At 55.4% G+C, this 25639-nt stretch overlaps 1 protein-coding gene across 3 annotated transcripts in view; it reads left to right on the forward strand.

Moving 5' to 3' along the window:
- Positions 1-25184, forward strand: part of BCL2L1 (BCL2 like 1) — a 38697-nt gene extending 13513 nt beyond the window's left edge. For 2 of the 3 annotated variants that reach the window (XM_063296811.1, XM_063296812.1), the window contains exon 3: positions 22723-25184. In XM_063296811.1, coding sequence (XP_063152881.1) covers positions 22723-22860 — 138 coding nt within the window. In that variant the 3' untranslated portion in view covers positions 22861-25184. Of the gene's footprint in view, positions 1-4796; positions 5137-22722 lie in introns of those variants that run through there. The other variant, XM_063296813.1, reaches the window with a different exon arrangement.
- Positions 25185-25639: the final 455 nt, after the last annotated feature.

The raw sequence follows: 25639 nt of genomic DNA on the forward strand, positions 1-25639 counted from the left end.
TTGTTTGGTTTGCACGTAGGTTGTTATGTGAGTCCAACCTTTACACTGGCGATCCAGGGTTTATGGCTTGGCGTGGCATGCCGACTTTGCTACCAGGTGGCGTGGCACGCCCCCTGTCACCACCTTGCTTGGATGCGGCTTGTGGGCGATCGTTCTCTGGGTTTGGGTGGAAGACGTTTCCCACGTCAGAGAAATAGACGATGGCCAGGGTGGGGGGTGGGATTCACCGAGGAGGGGGGCAACCCCAGGTCCAGTTTCTGCTTCTTCCTTCCTGTGATGCAGCTTTTTCCAGGTGGAGGCTGTTGGGCCGAATCCTGCCTGGCGCCGCCTGCCTTCGTGGGTCCGAGCCTGGAAGTTTGAACTCATCGCCGGTGGTCAGCCTTCCCGCTGCGGTTCTGTAGGTCCCCAAGAGTGCCAATCCTCCTGCAGCATGGGTGGGGAGGCAGGATTGGCAGGCCCCTGCCAAATAAATAAGTCCTTGCCGCTTGCCTTCCAGGGGAGCGGCTGTATCCCCTTAAAGGGGGTCCGTGTTCTTTCCTAACAACCTTTCACCGAATGCCACCTGAGCACCCAGCGAGCCGTCCCCGATTAAAAGCGAATCTCCCTTTTCCTGCGTCAAGCCCCTCTGAGTCGTCCCCACCTGGGTCCTGCTCTTGTTCTTGCTGCCCTGGCCCGGCCTGGCCTGGTGTGGGATTTGAGTGTGGAAAGGTGGGATGAGCATCCCAGTCATCCTCACTATAACCTCGTGTGCAGGGGTGTCCTCAGGATATGGTCAAAAAAGTCAGTGGGGTGGCCACGATGGGGTGATCCAAGCTCTGCCTGTCTTTTATGTGCGTTGCAACTTTTTGGACCATGTCCTGCAGGTGTGACAAAGCAGGTAGCTCAGTTCCATTACAGGTGGGGGACTGAGGCTGAGAAGAAGCAACAGCCACCATTCAGGCTGTGGCTGGTGTCCCATCCGAATGCAGAACGGCTACGACCCCAGGTTCGTTGTCAGGAAGCAAGTAGGCCGCTTTGCTCGACCGGTGTTAGACTAGCATTCGCAAGAGAGCTCCTGATCTGCATTGAGCTGGAAGTCACCTGGGCAAAGCTTGAGGTGCACCCCCTTCTCGTGCCATCACCAACACAGCTGCCGTCCTGGCAGTAGGGCTCCTTGGAAGCAGGTCTGGGCTCCAACAGGTACTCGCCTCCTTCACCCCGCGCAGCAGGAGCCTGCCAGCGAGGCCACTTGCTGTGGCGGCCTTCTGCCCACCCCCCTCCCCGTCACCCCCTTCCCTTGCCAGCCTGCCCTTCCCCTGCTGCAGAGGCGGCGGTGGCACGTATTTCCAAGCGAGGTGGCAAGCAGGACCGTTCTCTGCTGGGCAAAGTTGCCTTGGAGCTCTGCCCTTGTGGGCTGAGCTTGTTGTCGTGCTGCCCAGGTTAGGAGCAGCAGGCTGGTGGGGTGAGGGGTGATGAAAAGTTCCACTTAGTTGCACAAGCAAAGCCGCTGGGGGGGGGCCCAGAGAGCCTCGCCGGGGTGTGTGTGTGGGCCGTTAGCTGGCAGATGGTTCCAGCTGGGGGTAACCAGGAGCAGGTGTGTGGCTCAGAAGGCAGCCCGCACCCAAGCGATGCTGCGTGAGATTGCTTGCCTGCGACACCCAGGAGCTGGCCTGACCCACTTACTGTGCAGAAAACGTCAGGCTTCCTTTTATTTTTAGGCATTCGGCTTATTTTATCTCCTGCTTTATTTTAACCAGACTGAGCACAGGAGGGAGGGAGGGAGGGAGAGAGGGAAGGCAGGAAGGAAGGAAGGAAGGAAGGCAGGCAGGCAGGAAGTAAGGAAGACGAGGACAGCCTCCAGGCAGGGACACCCAGCGCAGCTCTTCTGCTCCTCTGTGCAGTTCCACGTGCTCGCTCCCGGGAGTTGGCTCACGTGGATCTTGCCAGCTCCATCCCGCAGGATTCCCTTAATGGGGAATCAGAGCTGTGCTCGGTGGCAGCCTCTCCAGGGAACGTGGGGGTGGAGAAACAGATGAGAGGCTAAGGGGAGTTAACCAGGCTGCAACCCCAAAATCCCTGGGGTGGTTTCAGTGCGGTGTTTTTCCCTTCTGAGGCATGCAGGGAATTGCATTGGTGGCTTGGTTTCAGCAGAGTGCTGAGGATCCGCCGGTCCCGGCTTCTGCAGGCGGGCCCAGAGCTCCGGGCTTGGTCTCTCCTGCAGCGGAGCACTTCGTCCCGGGCTGCAGTTCATCAGGGGATGCCCCCTGGACTATCTTGTGTTGCGACCAAGTTCAGGGCTGCCGCAGGCCTTGGCTGGCTGACTTATCTGGCAATAACGCTTTATGAACACAGTGGGACTTACTTCTGAGTAAACATGCCTAGAATTGCTGGGAGTCTGTGGTGGCTGTTATGGACTTGAATACACAGGTGTGGTGGAGTCATGAGGAAGTAGTTTATCCCTGGGGCTTGGTGACACTACCCCGCCTGAGGCTTGGAACTCAGAGCCCAGCTCCTCCTGAAGCCTGGGAGTGGGCAGAAACTCCCCAGGGGCAGGTGGGAGTGGGGGTCCCCTGTTGGGACAACCTTGGTGCATGCCCCTGTTTTTCTTGGGCATGGCTCTTGGCTGCTGCGGTTGGGAGGGCTCTCTCGGTTGGTGAAGGAGAAGGCCGGGGTCTGGGTCGGCCATAAGCCACAGATCCCAAGAGCGGGCTCCCACCCTCTTCCTTGAGCCAAGCTTGGGAGGGAGAGCTCCTCTTTTCTCCCACCAACGGTTAGGGTGGCTCCTGGGCTAAATCACTCTTGCAATGATGGGTTGAAATTACAGGAACTGAGAGTGGAAGCAGCCAAGATGTCCTGAATAAGGATTTGGGGGCACTTGGAGAAAAGATGCTGCATGTCTGCAGCAAGAAGTGGGCCAGGGGGAAGCAGGGATTGCCTCTCTTCGGGCATTACTTGGAGAGCTTCTTGGTTTCTGCTCACGTTCCACGGTGCAACATCCAGGAAGCATAAACCAGAGGGCTCCCATGCGTCCTCCTTTCTCAGTCCCTGAAGCCAAATCCCCTTTCCAGCCCCACTGCGCTCCGCACTGTCCTTAGGAGCTGCTCCGGAATGGGGTCTGAGCAGTGAACCCCTTTGCCTTGAAAGCTGAGTGGAGAGAGTGCTGCCCTTAGTTTGCAGAAAGGACCCTGATTCTCTTCCAGACCCTGCAAGACTGTATCTTCCTTAAAAATCTCATACCCGTACTCAGAACACGGGAAAGGGACTGCTGTTGCTTCACGTGAAATGCAGGTGTTGTCAGCTCCATGAACCAGGCAGCCTACAAAAAATAGTTTTGAGAGCTGTGAAGAAACCACACAGGCTTGTTTTCTAAGGGTTACGAAGGAGGCCTGTTTCTCTGAGGTAATAAATCACTGGAGCTGGGTGTCTTCTGTATTTGAGGAAATTAAACAGGTGTTCTGTTGACCTAAGCCTTACACCAAGAAAAGCAGGACGCCGCATCCCAAAGAAATCACACGCGTTGAAGCAAAGTTTCTTTCATACTGCCTTCCAACTTGCTAGCCAAGAGGAAGCCTTTTCCCAGCCTCCGGCAAATCTAATCAACCTCCGGCTTCTGAGCTTTCAGCCTGCCTTGCTTACTTCCCTGCATGTTGAACCTTGCTTGCACACTGGTCTGGAGCGTCAGCTCCCCGGCCCATCTCAAGACCCGCAGGTGAAAGACATGCCGGCCAAGCCAAACTCAGGCAGGCTGTTGGGACTGCTTGTGTGTGCTCTTGCACAAGGAGTAGAGCTCATGGGAGGTCATGCATCCCCCAAGGAGGACAGAGCGATGGGCAGAGGCACCGGAGTCTGATTCCTCAGTGATCCCCTACCTCCTCTTGCAGGCATCGCCAGGTGATTCGCTCTCCAGGAGCCCTTTAACAATCGAGGCATATTCCCCGCATGGAAGGAAACCTTACAAGAAGTGGGTTATGTTATATCTCAGCTCCATCCGGCTTTTTCAGATCTGGCCTGCAAGATGGAACCCAGTGGTATAATTTTATTGCAGTGCTTCTCAGCCTCAGCAACTGTAAGATGTGTGGACTCCAACTCCCAGAATCTTAAAGCTGCTGCGATGGAGCAACACCGCTTTATCAGATGGGTTCCTGGGTTCTTTCTCACTTCTTTTCCTCCTCCTCCTCTCTCTCTCTGGCTCATCTCCTCTCTACACATTTGAACGACATGCAACAAACGTTGGTGGCAGGGGTTGTCACCGGTGGTGCCAAAATCCACCCTCCCATCCCAGCTAGTTGCCAGCGGTGAGCTCGGAGCTGCCAGTGACATGTGGCTGAAGGCGCCTGAATTTCCAGCCTCCGTATTTGGACTTAGCACGATCGTGGCTCTGCAAAGGAGCAGCAGGAACTCATTCCTTGAAGCTGTCCCAAGGCTAAAGGGAAGATTAGACAGGAGGCTGGAAACTCCCCCAGAACTAATTGGAAGGACTTCCTATGCAGTGAGAGCGTCTCTCGTGGCCCTGAACATTGACTTTTTTGTTTGCTACCTTAATGGAGGGAATTCTTCAGAAGCCTGAGCTATAGAATAGGCTTGGCTCTAACTGAAACCATTAAGGTCTTGTCCAGCCCTCCTCCCTCTTTTGTATAGATAAATAACGCAGATAAAAGTTGTGTTCCTGAATGGGCCTAGGCTTGAAGTCTCCTGGACAGCTTGGCCAAGGTGCCACCTTTTGCCCTGAGTTGGGGGCAGCGCTAGCCTCCTTTGCAGGGTTGTTTTGTGAGCTGGTACAATAGAAGGATCAGAATTTGCTTTCCATGCCCTCCCAGATTACTCCGGCTGCGCTAAGGGGAAAAGTACTAAGAGGCTTACGGCGTCCCCATTGCAGGCCTAGTTTTTGTGCGTCTTACTGGGCACAGGTAAGCCGTACGGCCCAGGGCCCCTCTGGGTCGTGAGGGAGGCTCAGACACCATATGCCCATAAAAGGGGGTGGGGGCCAGAGGCAAAGTGAGTGTTTTTGAAGGGCATTAACCAGGATCATCAGGGGGAGGGCGACCCATCCCAGCAGGTGCTAATCTCTAAGAGCAGCCTTTGTGTTGAAGACGCCTTCTCGCCAGCTCCTCCCGCATGGCAGCTGCCAGGGAGTTCCTTCTCTCCTTTGGAAGTTGAGGGCCATGCAAGAGAATACCAAGGGGAGAAAGAATGGCCAAGTCCAGTTTTCTCTCTGTGTTCCCCCCACCCCACCAGGCACAAAACCGGTGTGAGGGGTTGAACTTGTAGGAAGGCAGGTTCCATTAGAAAGTGTCTCTCAATGAAGAACAGTTGGGCTGTGGATCTAGGAGTCCTGGGCCCTCACCTGCACTTACACATCACCCTTAACCTGGTGACCAAACTAATTACAGGTAGTTCTAATTTAATGACCACAACTAGGACTGGGATTTCAGTTGCTAAGTGAAGAAGTCATTAAGCGAATCCAACCCGATTTTACGAACTTTTTAAGGCTGTCGTTAAGCGAATCACTGTGAGCATTACCCGAATCACATGGTTGTTAAGTGAATCAGTTCCCCATCGATTTTGCTTGCCAGAAACTGGCGAGGAAGGTTGAAAATCGTGATCACGTGACCGTGGGGACACTGTGGCAGTTGTAAGTATGAGGGTCGGTTGTAAGTTGGTTTTCCCAGTACTGTTGTAAGTCAGAACCATCACTGAAGGAGTGGTTGTCAAGCGAGGACTACCTGCATCTCCTGGGCCTCACACTACAGTGAACCATAGTTGCCCAGTGCGCTACTACAGTTAGCAGTACCGACAGCTGAAAATGTGGAACACGCCCATCATAGTCACATTCGTTTATTAGATTTATATATCCTGCCATTTGTTCAGAGGCGCAGGGCACTCTATAGAGCACTCTCTCCTATTTTGCCTCACCATAACAACCCTGCAGTGCAGGCTGGGCTGAGGGAAAGTGACTTGTCCAAAGTCCCCCAGGGAGGGTCCCTGACTGGGGGGGGACTGGGACCCAGGTCTCCCTGCTTTTGGACAGCGCCTTTGCCGGTCCCCCACCCCGGCTGGCCTCGAGGCTCGCGTCCGAAATACAGCCGTCCTTTCCCCCATCGCTTTTCCTTGGGCGGGCGGGGTCACAGCTCCAAGTTAAGACCTTTGGGCACAGCTGCCCGCTTTCCAGCATAATACTGTAGCCTGCCTCCCCAAAACTGGCCTAATGTTTTTTCAAAAAGCTGCACTAGGCATCCCTCTCCTCCTCCTCGCCAGCTTGTGCCAAGGCTGAACCTCTCTTGAGATTAACATATTCAGGTTTCTGCACCCTGAAAGCTAAATCCAGGCCTGCAGTGGGCCTCGGAGGGCAGGAACCTTCCCCAGGCAGGGCTGGCCCACACAGGGAGTTGAGGTCCTGCTGTTCCAACAAAAAATGGGTCCTCGGGGTGATACTCAGTCATTCATGCTCCAGAAGGACCCTCTTCCTTTGCAGGCACCCTGGTGGCCCTGCCGTTCTTCCTTGCATTCCCTGACCAGGGTGAGAACATCCCACCTCTCTTCCTCTGGAAGTGGGTGAAGGAGGGTGCAAGCTCATTGGGACCCCAAGTGTATCGCTGCTGACACATCAGTGGGGAGCCCACCATTTGACTGCCCCTTCCTGGCACACATGGATGGGCTCCCTGCTTGCGCACTGAGGTCCATGCCCTGGTCATCAGCAAAACCCGGCCCTTCCAGGGCTGAGAAAAGCCAGCGATGCCCCCCTGGATGGGCTTTGCCCGCAGGAAGTGGCTTCCAACCAGCCGCCAGATCCCTTTGTCTGGCAAAGGCAGCTGGATGGGTGGCTGGGGGAGGGGGGCCGGGCATCCTCAAACCCCTCCAGGGCTTTGGGGCTTGAATGTCTGTCGCTAGGGGTGAAGCCAGGCGTCTTGCTGGCTTGTGCAGGGGTTGGATCGGAAACCCTAGGGAAGGAGGGAGCCCCTCCCCATGATGCTTTAACCCTTTCGGCTCTGAGTCAAACCGTAATTGCCACCAATCAGGGCTTATTTGCTCTCAATGCTTGGAATTCCCTCTCTTGCCACCAAAAGAGACCAGCTGGTCCCACGGAGGTTATTTGCATAACAGTTGAAACCCTGGTGCACCTGCAGCTCCCCCCCCCCGCCCCCGATCACTGGGGTGTCTCCCTGCTAATCCGGCCCTCAGGTGTGGGGGCCTGCCTGGGGGCAGCACCAGAGCTTGGAAGGGAGGGTGGCAGAGGAGCCTCCCTAGGCTTTGGACTCCCCCCCTCCCCCAGACGGCCATCTGGAAGCCCCTAGCAGACCCCCCTGTCTTCGCTTTTTAACTATCCCCAGCCCTGGGATCTCCCTCCAGTGCCCGGGCTGAGTACAAACCAGGCCCAGCTTTTCGAGATCAGCCAGCCTTGCCCAACGAGGTAACGAACATTCTCCCTGGCTTTAAAGCACTGTTTCTTAGCCGACAACAACCCTATAAGGTGGGCCATGTCACAGAGGGTAGGGTGGGGAGAGAGGTCAAACCTGAAAGGGGATTTGCCCAGATTGCATACCTGCAGAAAGTTTTCAGTTGGGGACAACACAGCTGGTGCTTGATCATCGTGGTACAGTGCAGGAGCAGGCCTGGGGTACCCCGTGGATCTGAAACCCAAAAGGGCTTTGGGCGCACCTGCCGCATCTGCCGGGGTGCTTCAAAGGAGAGGTGTCCTTTGAGGGGGGTCTCCACAGCACCCGTCGCATTCCAGGCCAGTCGGCGTTTGAGCTAAGGAGTCTCCAGAACACCCAGCTGTGTCCTGTGACCACCCCTTGAACAAAGAACGTAAGTTCCTGCGTGTGTGAGCCCAGGATAAGATGCGGCCTCCTTCAGGCGGTGCCAGCAGCTGTGGTGTGTGTGCCTGTGCTGGCTCTGGAGCCCTGGTTTGGCTGGCTTCCCAAAGCGCTGTGCATCCCCAGGGAACACCCAGGTGCAAAGGTGCCCTTAGCCATCGAAGTGCCTGGGGTGATTTGGAGCCAGTCACTGTCTAAAGCCAAGCAACCTCACAAGTTGGCCATTGTGCAAAACACTGGAAGTGGGAGCAGTGTACATGCACAGGTATTCCTCGCTTAACGGCCACAATTGGGACCAGAACTTTGGTTGCTAAGCAAAGTGGTCATTAAGCAAATCCAAACCGATTTTACAGCCATTTTTGGCAGCAGCCATTAAGGGAATCACTGTGGTCATTAAGCAGACCACACGGTCATTAAGCAAATCACACGGTTCCCCACTGGTTTTGCTTGCCAGACGCCGGACAGGAAGGTTGAAAATGACGATCAGGTGACCATGGGATGCTGCAACAGTCATTAATGTGAACCAGTTGCCAAGTGCCCAAATTGTCGTCATGTGAGCGTGGGGATGCTGCGATAGTCGTAAGTGTGAGCACTGGTTGTAGGCTGGTTATGTCAGCACCATTGTAAGTCTGAACCATCACTAAATGAATGGTCATTAAGTGAGGACTACCTTTATGTTTGCTCTTAAAGGAAAGACAGGCTAGAAATCTAACCTGGATGGATTAGAAGAGCCAGTAGAAGGGAACAGGGAAAATCTTGGACTCCTGCTTGCTCACCTGGGGCGATGTTTACATGGTGCGGTGCAACTGTCTTGTCTGCAAACCCATTTTCACTTTGGCTTTGCCCAGCAGGCTTGGCCTGATGCTGATTTGGCCCCTGGGGGCACCCTGGTTGCCAGCGCTTTCCGTGGGTGGAGTCACCTGTCCCACCCCTGGTGGCAAAGAAGAGCCCAAAATGCATAGCCAGGAGCCCGTTCCTCGTGCCTTTCCCTCTGTGGCCTTAAGAGCTACTTGATTCTTTAAACTTAGAAGGAGAGGACCTAGAGCATCAAGGGTCCTTCAGCAAATCAGCCGGGTGGACAATGGTGGGAGGGCCTGCTGTGCCTGACAGTGTTTGGGAAAAGCTGGTCCAGTTTCTGTCCAGCGATAGAGCTTTGCTCCGGGGCAGCCTTTCCAGGATTTGTGAGCTTTGGAAGGTCTTGATGTGCTTCGGCGCACGTCTGGTAGCCGTGAGTTACGGTTGAACATCAAGGCCACCCAAATCCTTGAAAAGGCAGGGAATCACTTTTAGGTGCCTAGAGCAGCATTTCTCAGCCCTGGCCACTTGAAGATAGGAGAACTTCAGCTCCCAGGATTCCCCAGCCAGCATGACTGGCTGGGGAATTCTGGGAGTTGGAGTCCACAATCTTCAAGTGGCCAGGGCTGAGGAACACTGACTAGAGAAAAGCATAATGAACAGTTCACGTGTAGCGGGGTCAGCCCAATACGCAGGTTTCGCAGCGGGCGGAGGGAGATTGCTGGAGCATCAGGGAAAGCCTGCGCAGATTGTCCCCCGAGCACAGCAGCCGCCAGGGGCCTGTGCGCAGCGTGATCACTTTGGGGCTGCCCGTCCACAGCTTGGCCTTCGGGTTGGGCCAGAGGAAGCTGGGTGGCGGCTCCCTCCCGCAAGGAGCCTGAGCAGGAAGCAGGAGGGCAGAGGTGCCAATGGGCCGAGGGGTGGTGCTAGGGCGGCATGTTTTCTCGGCAGCGAATGTTCCAAGTGCTGTTTGTGTTTGGCCCGCAGCCCGCGCTCAAGCCTCTGACGGCCCTTCTTCCTGTCCATTGCTGGCATTCCCTCCTCTGCAGGAGGGGCCCTCATTCTTGCACTCCACACCCACTGGAATTAACCATTTAATGCCTCCTTGCAATACCAGGCACCTGCACCTATCCCACGCCCCTCACACCCTTTGCATTGCAACGGAGGCAGCACCTGGCTCGCTGCCTCCTCACATCCCCAGAAAGCTGCCCAGACCCCTCACAGCTGCCCTCCAGCTGACAAGGTGGTTCCAGAGAGTGCTGGAAAATGCAAAATGTGAGACACTCTTGCTCTGGCCCGGGAGATGTTAATGATATTGGGAACAAGTTAGAAAAAGGGGTGAACGATGGCAGTGTTTCCCACCTTCAGCAACTTCAGAATGCTGGCTGGGGAATTCTGGGAGTTCAAGCCCACCCATCTTAAAGTTGCCGAGGTTGAGAAACCTTGAGCTACGGAACGGGACTCTGGTGAATCCAGGAAGCAACATGTCCCAGAAGAACATGGCCACTTTCATCTGGCAGCCAAACAGATTGGGGGTAAGGCCACTGCTTTGCCTTGTGATATTTTGATTTATGGTGTGGCTTCTGTCCCTTCTGTGGGGAGCTGGAGAGAGTATCTGCTATTCCTCAATAATCTGGCCCAGAGTTCTTCTGAAGAGAGGTAGCCTGCGGTGGACAAGCTGAACTCGGAGAGGCCGGTGACTGAAATCCTCGTTAGGACAAGCTGGTTCAGAGTCCAAAGGCCAATCACACGGGTCTGTCCACATAGCCCAGTTCAAGATGTGTCCTAGTTGTAGCAAAGAAGTAAAATTCTTGCCAGCCTAAACAACTGTCCCTCAGAAAGGTGAGTCCGCAAGCTCAACAGGTAGGAGGCCGTCCTAGACTTAATCCTTAATGAGTAACGCAGGAATTTCAGGCCTGCTTAAGCTGTGGATGTTGTGGCACCCTAGAGTTGCCAGGATGGATTTTGTATCCGAGGGGAAATTTGCCAGGGAAACCCAACTCAGGCAGATGTGTGGCCTGTGAACATCTATGGGGAGGTTTCCCCTCTCATAACAGGAGTACCTGCAGAACCATTCTATGAAGCTGAATAGCAGGAAGTCCAGGACAGACGGAAGGGAGTGTGTGATTGAGCTGTGGCATTGGCTGCCAGTTTACGCAGCTCTGAGAAGGGGTAGAACAAATTAATGCAAGACCATCAGTGCCCACTAGTGAAGTTGGCAGTGCAGAAAGATTGGCGCTTGAAGTGGTAAACTCTAAGCTTGATGCAGGTGGGGAACCTGAACACGCTGCCTCGAGGCTTCCTGTAGACCTCGAGCCAGCCACGATGGAAACCGGATGCTGACCCTTTGATCTTCTGCAGCAACGGCTCTTCTACGCCGTCATGAGATGACCACAGGGTCATATGAAGCCACTTGAATTGCAGCCGATTGCGGAGTGTCCTGACCCTTCTCGGTGAGTGTGCAACTGAGCGTGTGGTACACCCTGTGTACCGAGACAGACTGTTGCCACCTCAGAGGGCTGGTTGGGTAACTCAGGAATTCCTGGCATTTCCCTGCAGCACGCAGACACATTGAGGCAAGTCTCGGTCCAAACCCTTGGCGAAACTTGGCGCTCCAGAACTGTTCTGCTAGGGCAGCCGCCTCGCCCCGGGCCTCCTGTCCTCAGGGGCTGGGGTGTGTCTGAATGCTTGGGTGGTTTAAGAGGGGCGTTAGAGCAGCAGCAGCATCAGAACTTTCCGGATCAGACCCAAGTCCTATCAAGCTCAGATCTGGCCTCCCAAAAGAGCGGTTTTCTCCCATCTTCCTCAGCTGCAGTAGGGTGAGCAGATGCGCGCTTTGGGCCTTTGGAAATAAGCAGCTGCCTTGGGCATTTGGGTCATCCTTGTTCCTTTTATTAAGCCTTTTAACAGACATTAGCAGCAAATGCGCCTCGGCGTCCTTGAACAGGAAGATAAAAGTGTCCAGAGCTGAGCGCTCTCCAACCAATCGCTGCAGATCAACCTGCGCACTTCAAATGTGCCTCCCCTGAAAGGAGAACTGTTGGCTGCAGAGAAAAGAGCATTCCCCTTCCCATCAGCACTCTCTTTCACTACCCGGTCTCCCTGGCGCTGTCGGCAGGCAAGACTTCCTGGCAGAGAAGAGCGTTGAGTGCTTCCTCCTTTGCCAGGCTGCCCTGTGCCTGCCGGATTTTTACTAGCCCGCTTTTGTGGGTTATGGGTGGCTGGCGTAGCCTGTGCCGTATTGCTTGAGACTGGTGCTACCTGCTTCGCTTTTGTTCTGCTCATAAAAACAGGCTTGCACTCAAATTACCCCGTGCCAACAGGGTCCTGTACCCGCAGGCGGCCCATGTGTGTCCAGAAGCTGCTCTGGCTGGGCTTGGGGTTGAGGCCTCTCTCTCTCTCCGCAGGAGGGCCTTGTGGCAGGATCACTGGAGAGAGCAGTATTGCTGGACCAGGTGCTTTAGAGAATGCCCACCGCACATTTCCTAGGGTGATGCTTGGCATCCTTGGCGTTGTCCAGCGTAGCGTGGACAGGCGAAGCCAGAGAAATGTGCTTTAAGAAATGCACATTCTTCCCCAACCCCAGAGGTAGCTGCGCTGGGGCATTCCCGGTTCTGCCCCAGGCCAGAGAACCAGCCATTGCCGCCCTCTGTGCGCATCCTGGTTTTGCAGCTGAAGCGGGCCCGGCTCTTGCGCAGTCCCTCCCAACAGCTTGCAGCCCTCGATAGCCCCGCGCTCTTGGTTTATCTCCAGCTGACGAGGAGGGCTTTCTTAGAATTTGATTTCCACGAGCTGGAGACCACGTGCAATCAAGAATCGGAAACTTTCCCTGCTAGCTCAGAGCTTGTCTTTGTGCCTCTCACTTGGTGCATCTGACCCCCGCCCCCACCCCTCTGTGTGCACGCGCGCACACACACACACACACACATTTTTCTTCAGTGGCCGCAAGTTTCTGACCTTTCTTTAGTGCCTGCGGGGAGCTAGGAGCTGAATAGGACCATCGAAACTGCTCAAAGCTACCGGCTTTTTTTATTTTTTGCCACAGTCTAGCTTTCTGCAACTTGAGGCCTGCCTGAGGTATTGTACTCCTACTTCCATCATCCCCAGCAATGGGGAATTGCAGCCCTACAGGCCTGCAGACGCACCCACCTGGTCTACTTCCAGCTAAACCCCTGTATCTCCTCACCCCGCAGAAAGCCTCACCGCACCTTCCAGCCTTTTACCGGTGACTTACAAACCTTTACGTCTCTCTACCTGGCCCACAGATTCAGACAACCTTTAAGCGGCTGATCCAAGGGGACTTTATGTTTTCCATGCGAGCGCTTTCAGTTACGAGACCCTGCCTGACCAAGAGTTCAGATCGCTGGGCTGTCACGTGGTGGTTATTGCCAGGGGGGCAAGTCATGGTTGTCTGAATCCCCCCTAGTCCACCTTTATCTTCCATTCTGTCTTGTCGGGAGGAGAGCCTTGTTAATCTACAGCAGTTCAAAATCAGGAGGAACTGGTCGCACCTTTTTCAACTAACAACGGTTATCAGAAGGCAGGAGCGTTTGTGAGCTGCATCCGGGCAGCCCGGCGTCTGTCCCTGCCCACCAGCTATGCCTCCTGTGGCTGTCCGATGGGAGACTCTCGCAGGCAGTTCATCTGCTGACTTGGTCTTCGAAGGCCCCGGGGCCATCTCCTGTGCTTCTGGCATGCCACCGATTTCCCAGGGAAAGGACGCGAGGCTGGCGAAGAGCCGCATAGAACTTTTGCCTGCTGGCAAGACCCCCACCCCCCGCTTGGAGGAGCAGGACTAGGGGGGTGGAAGGGGTGGTTGTGACCGTGGCCCCCGGCCCGTGCTAGGAGGGCACGTGGCGCTCCCCAAGGGGCCTCAGGCAGAGGACTTGCTAAGCAGGTGAGCATTAATCCCTCCCCCCCAAGTATTGGACTGGTTGGGAAAATCCAGATTCTTCCCCCTTTACATGTGTCTCAGCAATCTCAAGGCAGCTACGATGGGCTGGTCTAGATCCTTTTCCACCATAAAGAGCTGGAGAGGCAGACTGATGGGCTGATGAGGCTCAGGGCCTGAGTCACTTCACCCCCTCAACTCGTTTCAGTCCTTGCGCAAGGGAACCCAGCCTTGCGAGGGACGGGTCTTTGTCACATTGGACACTCAGGGTCTGGATCCAGATATCCGTGCTTCTAAATCATTGGCCTTTTTTGGAAGGAGGAGGAGATGCAGCATCAACAGATCCCTCACGTAAAAAAGGACAGATTGCTTTGGTCGTTCTGGCCCATACCCATCTTGAACAAAGCAGCTTTCAAAAAGAAGGGCCAGACATCTGGAGGGCACCAGGTCGGGGAAGGCTGCATTGCATCGTAATTGTTTTGCTCTGCTGCATCACTAGCAGAGCAGCTTCCTCCTCTTTCCTCATAATGTCCGTGCTTTCTGAACAGCCCTCCAGACCAAGGTGATCGAGGTACTGTCTTTGCAGCCATTTCTTGATCCCATTCCCATTTTCTCCACAAAATCCGAAAGGATCCTCAGTACACCCCCTGCCCCCCCATAACGACAATCTCTCCAGATTTTCTTGGCGTCTTTCTTAGCGTGCTATCGGTAGAATAGTCCTAATCAAATGGAAGGATCTTGCAGTTCTGTAATTATTCTTCGCTAAATTGAATCAACCCTCCTTCCTTCCGTCCTTCAATACATTTTAAGTAAAAGGGCTGCAGATTAGCAGTGTTTTCCTGGCTGTACCTGGTACAGTTATATAGGTCATGTTAATCAGGTTTCTTAGCTGTCTTATTCCCTTACCCATAATGAGCCTCTGGTTGGAATGAGAAGAATAGGTTGGTAGAAGAAAGGTCGCACCCTATTTAGAACAGCATTAAGCACCATTGTTTTGCAAGATTGCGTATATAGTATCAGCTGCTTCCAGATTTCAACAAAGTGGTTTCTTCCTTAATTAAGAAATGGCCTTCTTCCTTTGAAAAACACAATTCTTTTCCCTTCAGAAGAGCTAAAACGTTGACTGTCCTGATGATGTCGGTCATTTCCTTTCTTGTTGAGGCCGTTCTTCATGAGGAGCTCGAAAACCTTCTCCATCGTAGGACTTGCAGGGATGAAGAGTTTGGCCATTCCTCGTGGGTTTCATATCTCTCCATGCATGTTCGGTAGGCACATCTGCGGCAGTTACATCAGCTCCTTGGCATCCAGTCGGTGTTTCCTAAGAAAGGCAATTTACGACTTGCGGAAGTGAGATGTATTACTCTTCTGTAGAAAGTCAGCCCTTGTGCATGACCACGGAGGTACTTGGTGATGCAATGAATGTGATTGTTTCTGGCTTACGTGTTGGTTGTCATAGGCGTGATCAGGTTTCCAGGCACCAGTATTGTTTTCTTCAAACCATCTTTTTAATCACAGCCCACGAAGATAAGTCATTGGCCCTGAAGGGTTGCCTGCTCTACATCTTCAGTGGAGAAGAGGCCCTAGGGCAGTGTTTCTCAACCTTGGCCACTTGAAGATGTGTGGACTTCAACTCCCAGAATTCCCCAGCCCAGTGTGCCCAAGGACAAACACCCCGTGACAGCTGGGGAATTCTGGGAGTTGAAGTCCACACATCTTCAAGTGGCCAAGGTTGAGAAACACTGCCCGAGGGTATTCTTTCAGAGGTATCCCTCTGAGTTCATTGGGGGTGCCCCAGTGCTGGTAGCTGTCCACTGAAGAGAGCAGCCCCAGCTTTCCAGCTGGCACTTCCTTGCTCATGTACCTGGGGTTCCAGTTCACCCCAACCCCGTTTTTCATCAAAGGGTTCTACTTGCAGATGTTCGCAGCCTGTAACTTGCAGCCGTGCTTCTCCTTGTGAACATGATGGAGCTGCTTCCAATGGGACACTGGTTTGGAGGGCCTCCTGACATCGTCCTGTGGATGCAGCACCCCAGAATTTGGGGGTTGTGCTGAGTTGCCCCCAGAAACTCAAGGCTGGGTCTCAGATGGTCCATAAATAAGAGGGGCCGTGGCTCCTTGGCGGAAACATTGCTCCCTCTTTTTTCATTAATTTTTCTTGCAAGCCCAATTCTCCATTTTAGGTATGTTTCCTGTCTGAAATAATAGTTGTTGTAAGAAAAAAGCACTAAAGGGTGGAGACCAGACAAGGACTTCATTCTCTCTGGCCGTGTAGTTGCGCTGTGAGATGGCCATTGCCTCTGCTCTCTTGGGCCTGCAAACTTAAATGCCGTTTTGAAGGATTTCTGCAGATCCTCGCAATACAACATGCATGTTGGGGTGATCCAGGGATCGGCATTTGTTTCGTTGTCTCAGTTTAATAGATCCCTGTGCATCCCAGGGTAAATGCTCCCTCAAAAAACTCGGCCCTCCTCTCCATCTAGGACATGTGCTATGGCAGAACTTGCCCATGGCATTTCTGTGCCATTGCCCCACTTTATTGGGCCTCCTGGCAGAGGGAAAACCCACGCGGTGGATGAAGGGGAGGGATCGCGAGTGCTGCTTCTGCCTGGCAAGGTTTTCATGCTGGAAATCTGGGGAGTTTCTATCCAGAGGGTTCGTCATCTCAAACATCTGCCTTTCCAAGCACAGCATCTCTCTCCCGGCTTTGTTGAAAGGTCCGCCTTCTCCCCCCCCCCCCGCCTCTACTTTGCAGGCAGGCGGTCCTGCGCGCTGGGTGGCCTGCAAGCACTGGGTGGTGCCATCTGCCCCTCCTGTTGGCTGTTATCTGGCCTCGGGAGGGAGGGAACCAAGAGCTGCATGGATGTTCCTCACCATCTCCTATCTCCAGTGGCCAGGACGACACCTCCTTCCTAGGAAAGAGGATTGATTCTGATTCCCTCCCCACCTGATTGCAGCTGGGCCTTGCCGGGAAAAGCACCTAAGGTTGGGCTTGGACTACCAGCTTTTCAGTTGGGGTATTGGGGGCTGTCCTGGGCCTGGGGAGCTGTTGGACAGCCCACTCTGGCACTAGTGAGTGGTCAGGGGACCAAGGCTGCTGGGGGGGGGGGGGACATCCTGTGGTGGCGGGGACAGCAGTCAAGCCCTTCCACACCCAGATGAAAAGGGGCTGATTTCTGCCCATGAAGACTCAGGTCCCTTCCTCCCTCCCTGTGCCCCTTCACCCTCTTCCGAATGCCGCCTTGTTTTCGATTGTGGATCAGAACCTGCTTCGTAACTCAGCTAGTTCACTTGGCAGCCAGCTGGATAAAAATGTGGGTACAATAGAAATTTTTCTCCAAAAACTTTTATACACAGCATCATCCCACTTGACTCAGAGCTGAACTACTGCTGATTTACTGCCGGCGGCTTCCCTATATTGTTGTTCTCTTCCATGTCCTGAAAAACACAAGCCAGCCATTCTTAGAAACAGCTGTTCTGTTCACAAAGCCCAAACCCTGCTCATAGCTTGCCTATGGGATCACTCTCTACGGGTAGTCCTCGACTTACGATCACAATGGGGACCAGAACCTCTGTTACTAAGTGAGGCAGTTGTTAAGTGGGTCACGCCCGATTTTGTGACCTTTTTTGCTGCAAACCACCACAGTTGTTAAGTGAATCACACAGTCATTAAGCAAATCCAGTTTCCCCTATTGATGTTGCTTGTCAGAAGCTAGCTGGGAAAGTCACAAATGGCAATCACATGGCCCTGGGATGCTACAACTATTGTAAATACAATCCATTTGCCAAGCACCTGAATTTTGATCACGTGACTGCAGGGACACTGTGATGGTCATACGTGTGAGGGCTGGTCGTAAGTCACTTTTTCCAGTCCTGTCATAACTTCAAATGGTCGCTAAATGAATGGTTGTAAGTTGAGGACTACCTGTATAGGAAAACGGCATAAATTTGGTTATGATCGTTTTGACTGCAAACTGTTCACAGCCAAATCCATCTCTGCCTATTCTGGTCTGGGCAACCCAAATCTCCTTTCCAAGGCCGAAGAGGAAACACTCCCTGCTGGGTTTAAACGGCAGAGTGCTGAGTTTGGGACCAGAAAAGCCACTGAAATATCTGCGATTGCGGTTCTCCCAGAACACAGTTTCCAGTTCCCAAAGAACAGAGAAATATTTCTGATGGCAGCTCACCAAGATTCAAATTCCATTCCCCTGGAGCCGCATTGGAGTGTTCCTGGAAGCCCTGGGAAACCCCATCGTATGGGCTGGTTTTACTGGCAGACGTGGCGCTGAGCACTAGGGGCCCTGGCCTGAGGATTCCCGGTGTGAGAGCCTGGGGAGTCTAGGAAAGTAATGGAAAGAGTGGTTAGGCATAAAGAATCAAAACAGAAAAGAAGCCCATAGCTCGCTCGCCTGCCTTGCTGGCTGGGGAATTCTGGGAGTTGAAGTCCACGCACCTTAAAGTTGCCAAGGTTGAGAGTCACCGGCTTATCTTACAAATGCCAGCTTAGCCCAAGGGTGCTCATGGCAGCTCAGATGGGGATGGGGAGGATTTCTGACCCCCGTTCCCGTATGTGTTCTCCTCGGTGGCAAGCGATGTGCCACCCAGTTAGTGCCAGTTCGCTTTCCAGACGGAAAGTAGGAGTGGAAGCAGCTCAGTGGGATGAAACCAAGCCAGCTAGGGTTGGTTTTGTGGGACTGAGTCCCGCTCCCACCATTGAGTCACCAGAGGGCCCTGGACCACACCCCCCCCACCCTTCCTCGTCTGGTCAGCTGCTGGAAGCAAAATAACCAGGCAGTTCCATCCATCCAACCATCCTTGTGAACTTTCAGAGATGGCGGGTAAAAGGTGCCCTCGAGCCGAGGGACCAGCGAGTCCTTCTGCTGTTTTCCACAGACTGGGAATGGCAGAGCTTGCTTTCGCTGAGTTGCTCTCAGGAAGATGCTCACCAAGAGCGTCAGGGCCTTGGCAGTCAAAGGGCATCGAGGGCAAGAGAGAGAAGCGCCACGCCTCCCTGCAGCTGCGTGCCACTCCGACAACCAGAGGCAGATGGCCAGAGCTGCACGTGGCCTGTGGTCATTCCTGTTGGGGCCAGACCCCTGCATGGCGACCCTCGGAAGCTGGGGCTGTGCTTGATGAGGATGGCAGAGGAACAGCCCCGGAGGAAGGAGGGGGCAACCCGGTGGTTCAGGGGAGGGTAACCGAGGAAGATCCACGATAAATCGGGCCCAAGTGTCCAGAGGAAGCGACTGGCAGGAGGGCTGCCCAGAAAGGAATAATCCACCCCACCCAGTTTGGGCCTGGCGCTGGGAAGGAAAAGCGACATTTCCATTTCCTCTGCAGCATTCCTGGGGTGGGGTGTCATTCTGCGTGCTGGCTGGTACTCCATTTTACAATTTCTCTGCCAGGGACGGGTGGCCTGCAGCACGGAGCCCGGGCTGGGAGTTGTGGCCCGACGCAGCGGGGGGGCACCGGTCTCCTGCTCCCTCCTGAGGTTATGTGGGTAGGCCGCCCACCCCTTTGCCTTTCCTTACCTGGAAGGCCCCAGCCTGGTCATGTGGGACCCCAGTCCCTAGTGGAGGAACGGCAGCGTAGAAAGGAGGGAGCGCTGCCACCAGCTGCCGCCTCTTCTCAGTCCAGAAAGGACCACGGTGTGGCCCTTGCAGGAGTCCAGGGCGCCATAGCAGCAGAAGCAGGGAAGATGCTGTTGGGTGGCCTTCCCCCTGCCCCTTGCTGCAGGCCTCAACATGGACAGCGGCCAAGGCCTGGAGCAGGCAGGGAGGTGTGATGGGGCTGGGGTGGTGTGAGGGCAGGTGTGTTCTGCAGCTGGAGCAAAACCCCTGGGCACAGATCCTTGGGCAAGGAAGCCATCACGAAAGAGGCCTGCCAGCCTGCCTGAGAAGAGCCCCCACTTGGCTCCTGATGCCGATGGTGGTCTCGCTGTGCTCTCTGGTGGCCCTGCAGGAAGCCATCCGGCCCAGCCGAGGGTTGGCTTTACCAGGCTGGAAGGTTGCACTGCAAGCTCCAGGGTAGACAAGGCAGGAGAAGACTCTCGACAGGGGTCCTGGTTAGCCTGAGAGGTGTTGGGCTCCCTTCATTGAACGTGCCCAAATAGAGGCCAGGCCCCTCTACGTTTGGGCTGCTTTATTGGGGTTTCCCCCTGAATAGAGAGGGGAACTCATGGCCTCCATGCACACCCAATCCCCAGGCCTCAGATGCCATGCTTTGTGGTCTGTGGCTGCCAAGCCCTGCTGCCCAGCTCCCTTCATTGCTCCCTCACCCTCTTCCAGGCTGGGGCCCCTGAGGCTGGATTGGAAGCCAAGTTGAGCTTGTCCTGCTGATCCCTGCTTGCACGACCCAAAACACACACACACACACACACACGTTGTTGACAGCAGGGCTGCTAAGGAATGGGGCTGGGCGGCATGACCAGTTGTGCAACAGATGAGCCAGCAGCAGAGGGACAGGTCCTGAAACATCACAAGGGGATCATGAGCCAGGCTGGGGCGGTGGGGAGTGTCTTTTCATGGCCTGCATGCGTGAGTGTGGTGTGCACATGACACAGAGGTGGGTGGACAGGACAGGGACTTGGCTCTTGGCCGCAGCAAGAGAAGCAATGCATCAGCGGTTGATGAGGCAATGGGCTTGCTTTCTTAGGTTGCCCCTTCTTGGGTGTTTGGCTATTAAGCAAGAGCTCGTCTTCTTCCCGGAAAGATGGTGTGGCCAGGTTGATCTGGATTTCCCAAGTGCTGTTAGGCGTGGAAGAGGAAGCTTCAAAGACGCTGCCTTAAGAGCTCCTGGAGAACTTGGGATGCCTGCAGCAAATGCCATTGCCCTCTCAACCTTGGCCCCTTGAAGATGGGTGGACTCCAACTCCTAGAATTCCCCAGCTGTCACAGGGTGTTTGTCCTTGGGCACACTGGGCTGGGTGCTTCCAGAATGAAGTTCTCCTTCCTCTCACTGCAGCCTTGTGGCGAGACTCGTGTTTCGCCTCCAGCCTGTGCCACAAGCCTTTTCCTCCCTTCGCCCCCTTCGTGATAAATAAATCTCGTGCTCCGAGCGAACGTTGCGGCCTGGCTTGCCAGGTCATCCAGCCTGGGCACAAGCCCGGACCTCCTCTCCACTGCCCTCTCCGTGTCCACAGAAGTTCCAAAAACAATGCCAGTCTTGGAAAGCATGGCGCGTGCGCTATTTCACACGCACCGGTGAAGCGCCGGCCGTGTGCATCTTCACTGATCTTCCCGGCATCCAAGGGCCAAACGTCGTTAGGATGTTCGCAGTCAGAGTTCTGTGGGGAGAGGGACGTGGTGCCTGAGAACAACGCTGAGGCAGAACCTTTCCAGTGCCAAGCGAGGATTGAGAATCGGTTTGGGAAGAATGGCACTCAGAGTGACGAATCCGGGCCAGAGGAGGAAAATTAGGCTGCGGTGGAGACAGAGGGCTGTGAAATTGGACCCTGGGGTGGGATATCGGAAGGCCTGGAGGGAAAGGCAGATGGGAAACTCCCCTCTTACCTTGGGCTAGGGCTGAAAGAAATGCCAGCCACCCCCTTTCAGACGGTGACTTGGAAAGGCATTTCCACAGGGTCTGTGCGGGGGGGGAACGGAGAAAGTGCCGAAAATTTGGTGGGAGGTTTGCTCTTTAGATGGCGGCCCCTCGTTCTTACACTTCTCTGGCTGCCCCGCGCTTCAGAAGAACAGCCGTTCTCTCCCTCCAGCGTCCAGCAAGGTTTTAAATAGAAAATGAAAGCCCTTTTCTGTCACTGCCAAACGGTAAACACGGAGGCTCTGCAAATTTATTCATTTTATTACATGTTCGTGTCATCCAATAACCAGACCTCTCTGGGCAACGTTTAGATAAATTAAGAACATAAAGTACCAGACGAGCAAACGGTAAGAAAAACAGCAGCAGGAGTCAAGGTGATGCTGGTATTCCTGAGCAAAATCCACAAGAATGTAAAACCGGTGGGCTCCTTGGAGAGTGCCGGAGGGGTCTTTGGCTGCAGGGAAGTCGCTGGGTGAGCCTGTCCAGGGAGGGCCTGCCAAGACGGGCATTGCCCCCCAAAGCCCCTCTTCTCTTGAGGCTGTTCACTCAGCTTGCGCGAGCTGCAAAAATCAGCTAAAGGGGGAAGCTCCCAAGCTCCAGATTCTCCTCATTTTCCAGAAAAGTCTTGGACTAAGCCCACCGCTGCCAGAGTCTATCAGGGCACTGCTGCGGAGGGTGAGCCAGACAGCATCCCTTGGGCTTAGCTTCTGTGCTGGCATCATGGCGAAAGGCCTGAGCTCTAGGGCAGAGTTGCCCTCCCCCCCAAAAAACACTCCTTTCAGCATGAACTCACCTGGTATCTTTGGACCTGCTGTTTTTCCAGCCCCCACACTTCCCTTCCTAGCATGGGGGGTGCACCTGGGAGGGTCCTGGAATGCAAAGGGTACAGAGCCATTTAAAGTGGCATCGGAGCCCTAAATGGTCAGCGTTTCCGTGAACGGCAAACAGCAGAAAGCAATTCCCCCCCACACACACACACACATGCTGACACCCAAGGGCTTTCCTTCCACTCAAAATGGGCAGGAAGCTGCCTGTGTTTGGGACAGGCTGTGGGGTGATCAGGAATGACGGCCCTGAAGTGCCCCAGGTCTGTCTCCTCCCGAACCTCACCTTCGGGGCCCCAGGTTGGCCTCGAGGGCATCCTCTCTGCTCCAGGACACCCAAGATGTTCTTTCAAGGCTGCCCTCATCTGATCGTTGCCCTGAGGGGAACCAGTGAGATATATTAAGACGCCCGTATCCACAGTCTAGGTGTGAACGGTGCAGTCCCCGAAACCGGTGTGGTATCTCAGAGGATTCCAGAGTGCAAGGGCCAAAGTCCTGAGCCCCCTGCCTTCGAAGGTGCCCTAGTGGGGTGCTTCAGCGTCCCATTCCTGCACCATTTGCTCATGGGGGTTGTGGGGGCTATGTGCATAGGGAGTGCTGGACGCGCTCTGCTTCTGACAGCCGCACCCAAGCAAAAGACAGCCCCCTCCCCGAAGATGCTGGATTGAGGCCACTTGGAAGCCCTTGTGGCGGAAACGCAAGCGAGAGGGGTTCTCCCCGTCCCGGGAGAGGACCCCACCGCCCTCTGCCCTGCCTCCTCCCAGAGGGTGCCCACCTGCTCACTTCCCACCGTGGTCCCAGGGGCCGGCAGAAATCCTGTCTCCCCGTCTCCATCCTTTCCAGCGTCTCACCTCATCCTCCTTTCTCTCCTTCCTTCCAGGAGCGGTTTGTGGACCTCTACGGGAACGACGCGGCCGCCAAGAGCCGGAAAGGCCAGGAGCGCTTCAACAAGTGGCTCTGGACGGGGGCCACCGTGGCAGGCGTGGTCCTCCTGGGCTCCCTGCTGAGCCGCAAATAGCCAGAGACTGACCGCCCACCTGCCCGCCCGCCTCATCCGCCGGCATCGCTCCAGCACTCTATACTCGGCCTTGTAATCATTCCAGGGGGTGGGGAGGAGGGGCTCTGCACTGCGAATCCCCACTCCGACCCCAGGCTCACCCCCCCCAAGCAACTCACAGACCTCTTTCTGGTGCCTCCTGCCGCCCCCACCCACCCCCCCCGGCCCCAAGGCCTCCTCCAGTCCCTGGCTGTTGTTCCACCACCCAGCCATCCGGCAGAGGGGCTGCTTCCCTGACCCTGTGCCCAGATCCTGGAGGGGGCCCTCCGAGCCTTGCTCTCCCCCAGGAGGCTTCCCTGCTCGTTTTCATTGCAAGGAGTTGCTGCAGTAGCAATTGATGTTGTTCAAGCCGCTCCCTGCCTGCTCCCCTGCAGACCAGGCCCTTGGGGGTCTCTTTGGGGAGGGGAGGGGAGGGGCTGCCACACAAGGCTTTGGCAAGTGAGAAAACACATCGCATGGCTTCCCCCAACTCACCGTTATGTGAATCTTAGACATATCGTACGCATCTCCCCGTGGGGAGCGCCGAGACCCGGAAACACTGACAGCTGCACAGCCCGTGGTCATGAATCCAGGGGATGTGCAGGACGGGGACCCCTTCCAGGGGGCAAAGCTTCGCTAGGGGGAGAGGAAGCGGCAGGCACGCCAGGCCTTGCAAAGTGGGTGTGCCATAACCGAACCCTTTCTCTGCCCCACGGACCCTGCCAGTCAGTGCCCCGCCACATCAGAGGGGTTTGCTGGTGCCTGGCCCATGGTCTGCCCCAAGGGGGCCAAGGCTCTGCATCAGCAGCTGCAGCCTCTGCTGTTTCCAGGGCTTGCTAAGGAAGCCCCGTGCCAGGGGGCGGGGGCAGGATGGTTGGTGGGAAAGGGGTGCTGGCTTCCGGTTTTCGCTGAGCCTCCCCAGGCCTGCCCATCTGACTGCTGCCAGTGTGCCGGCAGTTGTGTGTCCTTGCTGACCAGGAATGGCAGCTGGGGCCGGTTGTCCTTTTCATCAGGGGACGGCCCCAGAACAGCCACAGGCTGGGCGCCTCGAAGCAGATCCTTGAGCCCCTTTGCCCTGGGAAGGAATCCCAGATCCTCTGCCCCAGCCTTTCTGTTATCTAGGATGCGACCTGCGCTCCCCCACCCCGACCGGCTGCGGAAAAGAGCAGGCTTGTGACAGGCTGCTGCTGGGGGGGCGGGGGGGCTGCGCTCTGTTATCTGGCACAGCCTCTGGAAGGTGTTTACCATCAGCCGCTAATTGCAACACGGGCCCTCTGGGGACCCTCCCTGGCGTTTGCCCAAGGAACTTCCAGGAAGAGCAGACACCAGCAGTGCCCGCAAGGGGGGAGAGGGGGTGCCCTGTGCTAGAGGGGGAGGAGTGGGGGCAGGTCTGCGGTTTCTGAGGCTGCAGAGGAAGCCATGGGTCAGAGACTGCTTTCTTGACTTGGGGGGTGGGGGGCTGTGCTTTGGGGTTTCCTGCAAGTGTTAGATCAGTGGACAGAGTTGTGGGATCTGAGGATTTGGGGTGGGGGGAGCATATCAGGTCTGTTCGAGCAAAGGGTTGGTGGAGGAGATGTGGGGAAGGGAAGGGTTACCAAGGTAGGGTGGAGGAACCAGCCTCTGAGCCCCCTTGGGTGCGGCTGGAAGTGAGTGCGGGGAAGAGACAGGTATCTGCGTCCCCCTTGGCCTCTGCAGCAGCCAAGGGCGGGAGGTGTCCTTGGGGAGGAGGACAGCCAGGTCTGGGTTTGGGGAGGGGGGTGTTGCCTGCAGCAGTGGCAGCATGATGGGCCCCTTCCCCCCAGGGAGTCCAGCCTTCCTCAGCAAGTGTCCCCGCCCCGCCCCCGCGGATTCCGGTGACCCCCCCCCCCGGCCCAGCCCTCCACCCCCCACAAAAAGACCAGGGAGTCCTTGCCGCTTGCCTGCCCCTTCCTGAAAATATACAAGATCTGCTGTATATATTGAAGAGTAGTTTTTATTCAGTTGTGAATACAATAATACTATTTTTGTTAACTGTATGTCTGTATTTATGTGTTTTGGCTGTGCTGTCCCTCTCCAGGCCCGCGCCCCATTTAGCCCCCCTTTCACAACCCCGCCCAGGTGGTCACAAAGGCAGCCTGGTGGGGACCCAGCCCAGGGGAGCCCCATTTGCCCCCGCCAGGCCTTGGGGTCCACGCTTGGATGTTGCGCCCCAAGTTTGCCCGCCCGCCCTCCGTCTCCAGGCTCACGCAAGCCACTTATTAGAGAAGAGAAAATAAGGTGGATTTGAAGGTGGAAGTTCAATCCTTTAATAAAACTGTGGTGTTTGAGCAGTGCTTCCCGGCCTGGTTCTTGGCTCTCCTTCCTTTCTCCTGGGTGAGCGGGGGGCTCCCCGAGGCCCGTCCCTCGGCTTTCCCTGCAGAAGCACCAGCTGCGCGAACTCTGGGATCGCAGGGGATGGGGAAGGCCAGGCGCAGCAGGGTGGGCAAAGGTGGAGGAATTGTGCAGGGCCCGGGGGGAGCAGGTCTCCCCAATCCAGCGCTCCCCAGATGCATTTAACTACAGCACCCATCACCCACAACTTGGGCCGTGATAGCCAGAGAGTGGATGTTGTCAATAGGCCTGGCAGGTGCCGAGTTGGGGGAGGCAGTTCCAAGGATCACCAGCAGACAAGCACAAGCTGCTTATTCAAAGGACAAGCTTGGGCAGTCTGTCCACCCAGGAGCAGCAAAGTGACGGGTCCATCGTAAGCCCGGTGCTCACGTGGCAGCAGACACCAGGAGCT

The sequence above is a fragment of the Candoia aspera genome, chromosome 3 (assembly GCF_035149785.1).
Source record: "Candoia aspera isolate rCanAsp1 chromosome 3, rCanAsp1.hap2, whole genome shotgun sequence".
Classification (NCBI taxonomy): Eukaryota; Metazoa; Chordata; class Lepidosauria; order Squamata; family Boidae; genus Candoia; species Candoia aspera.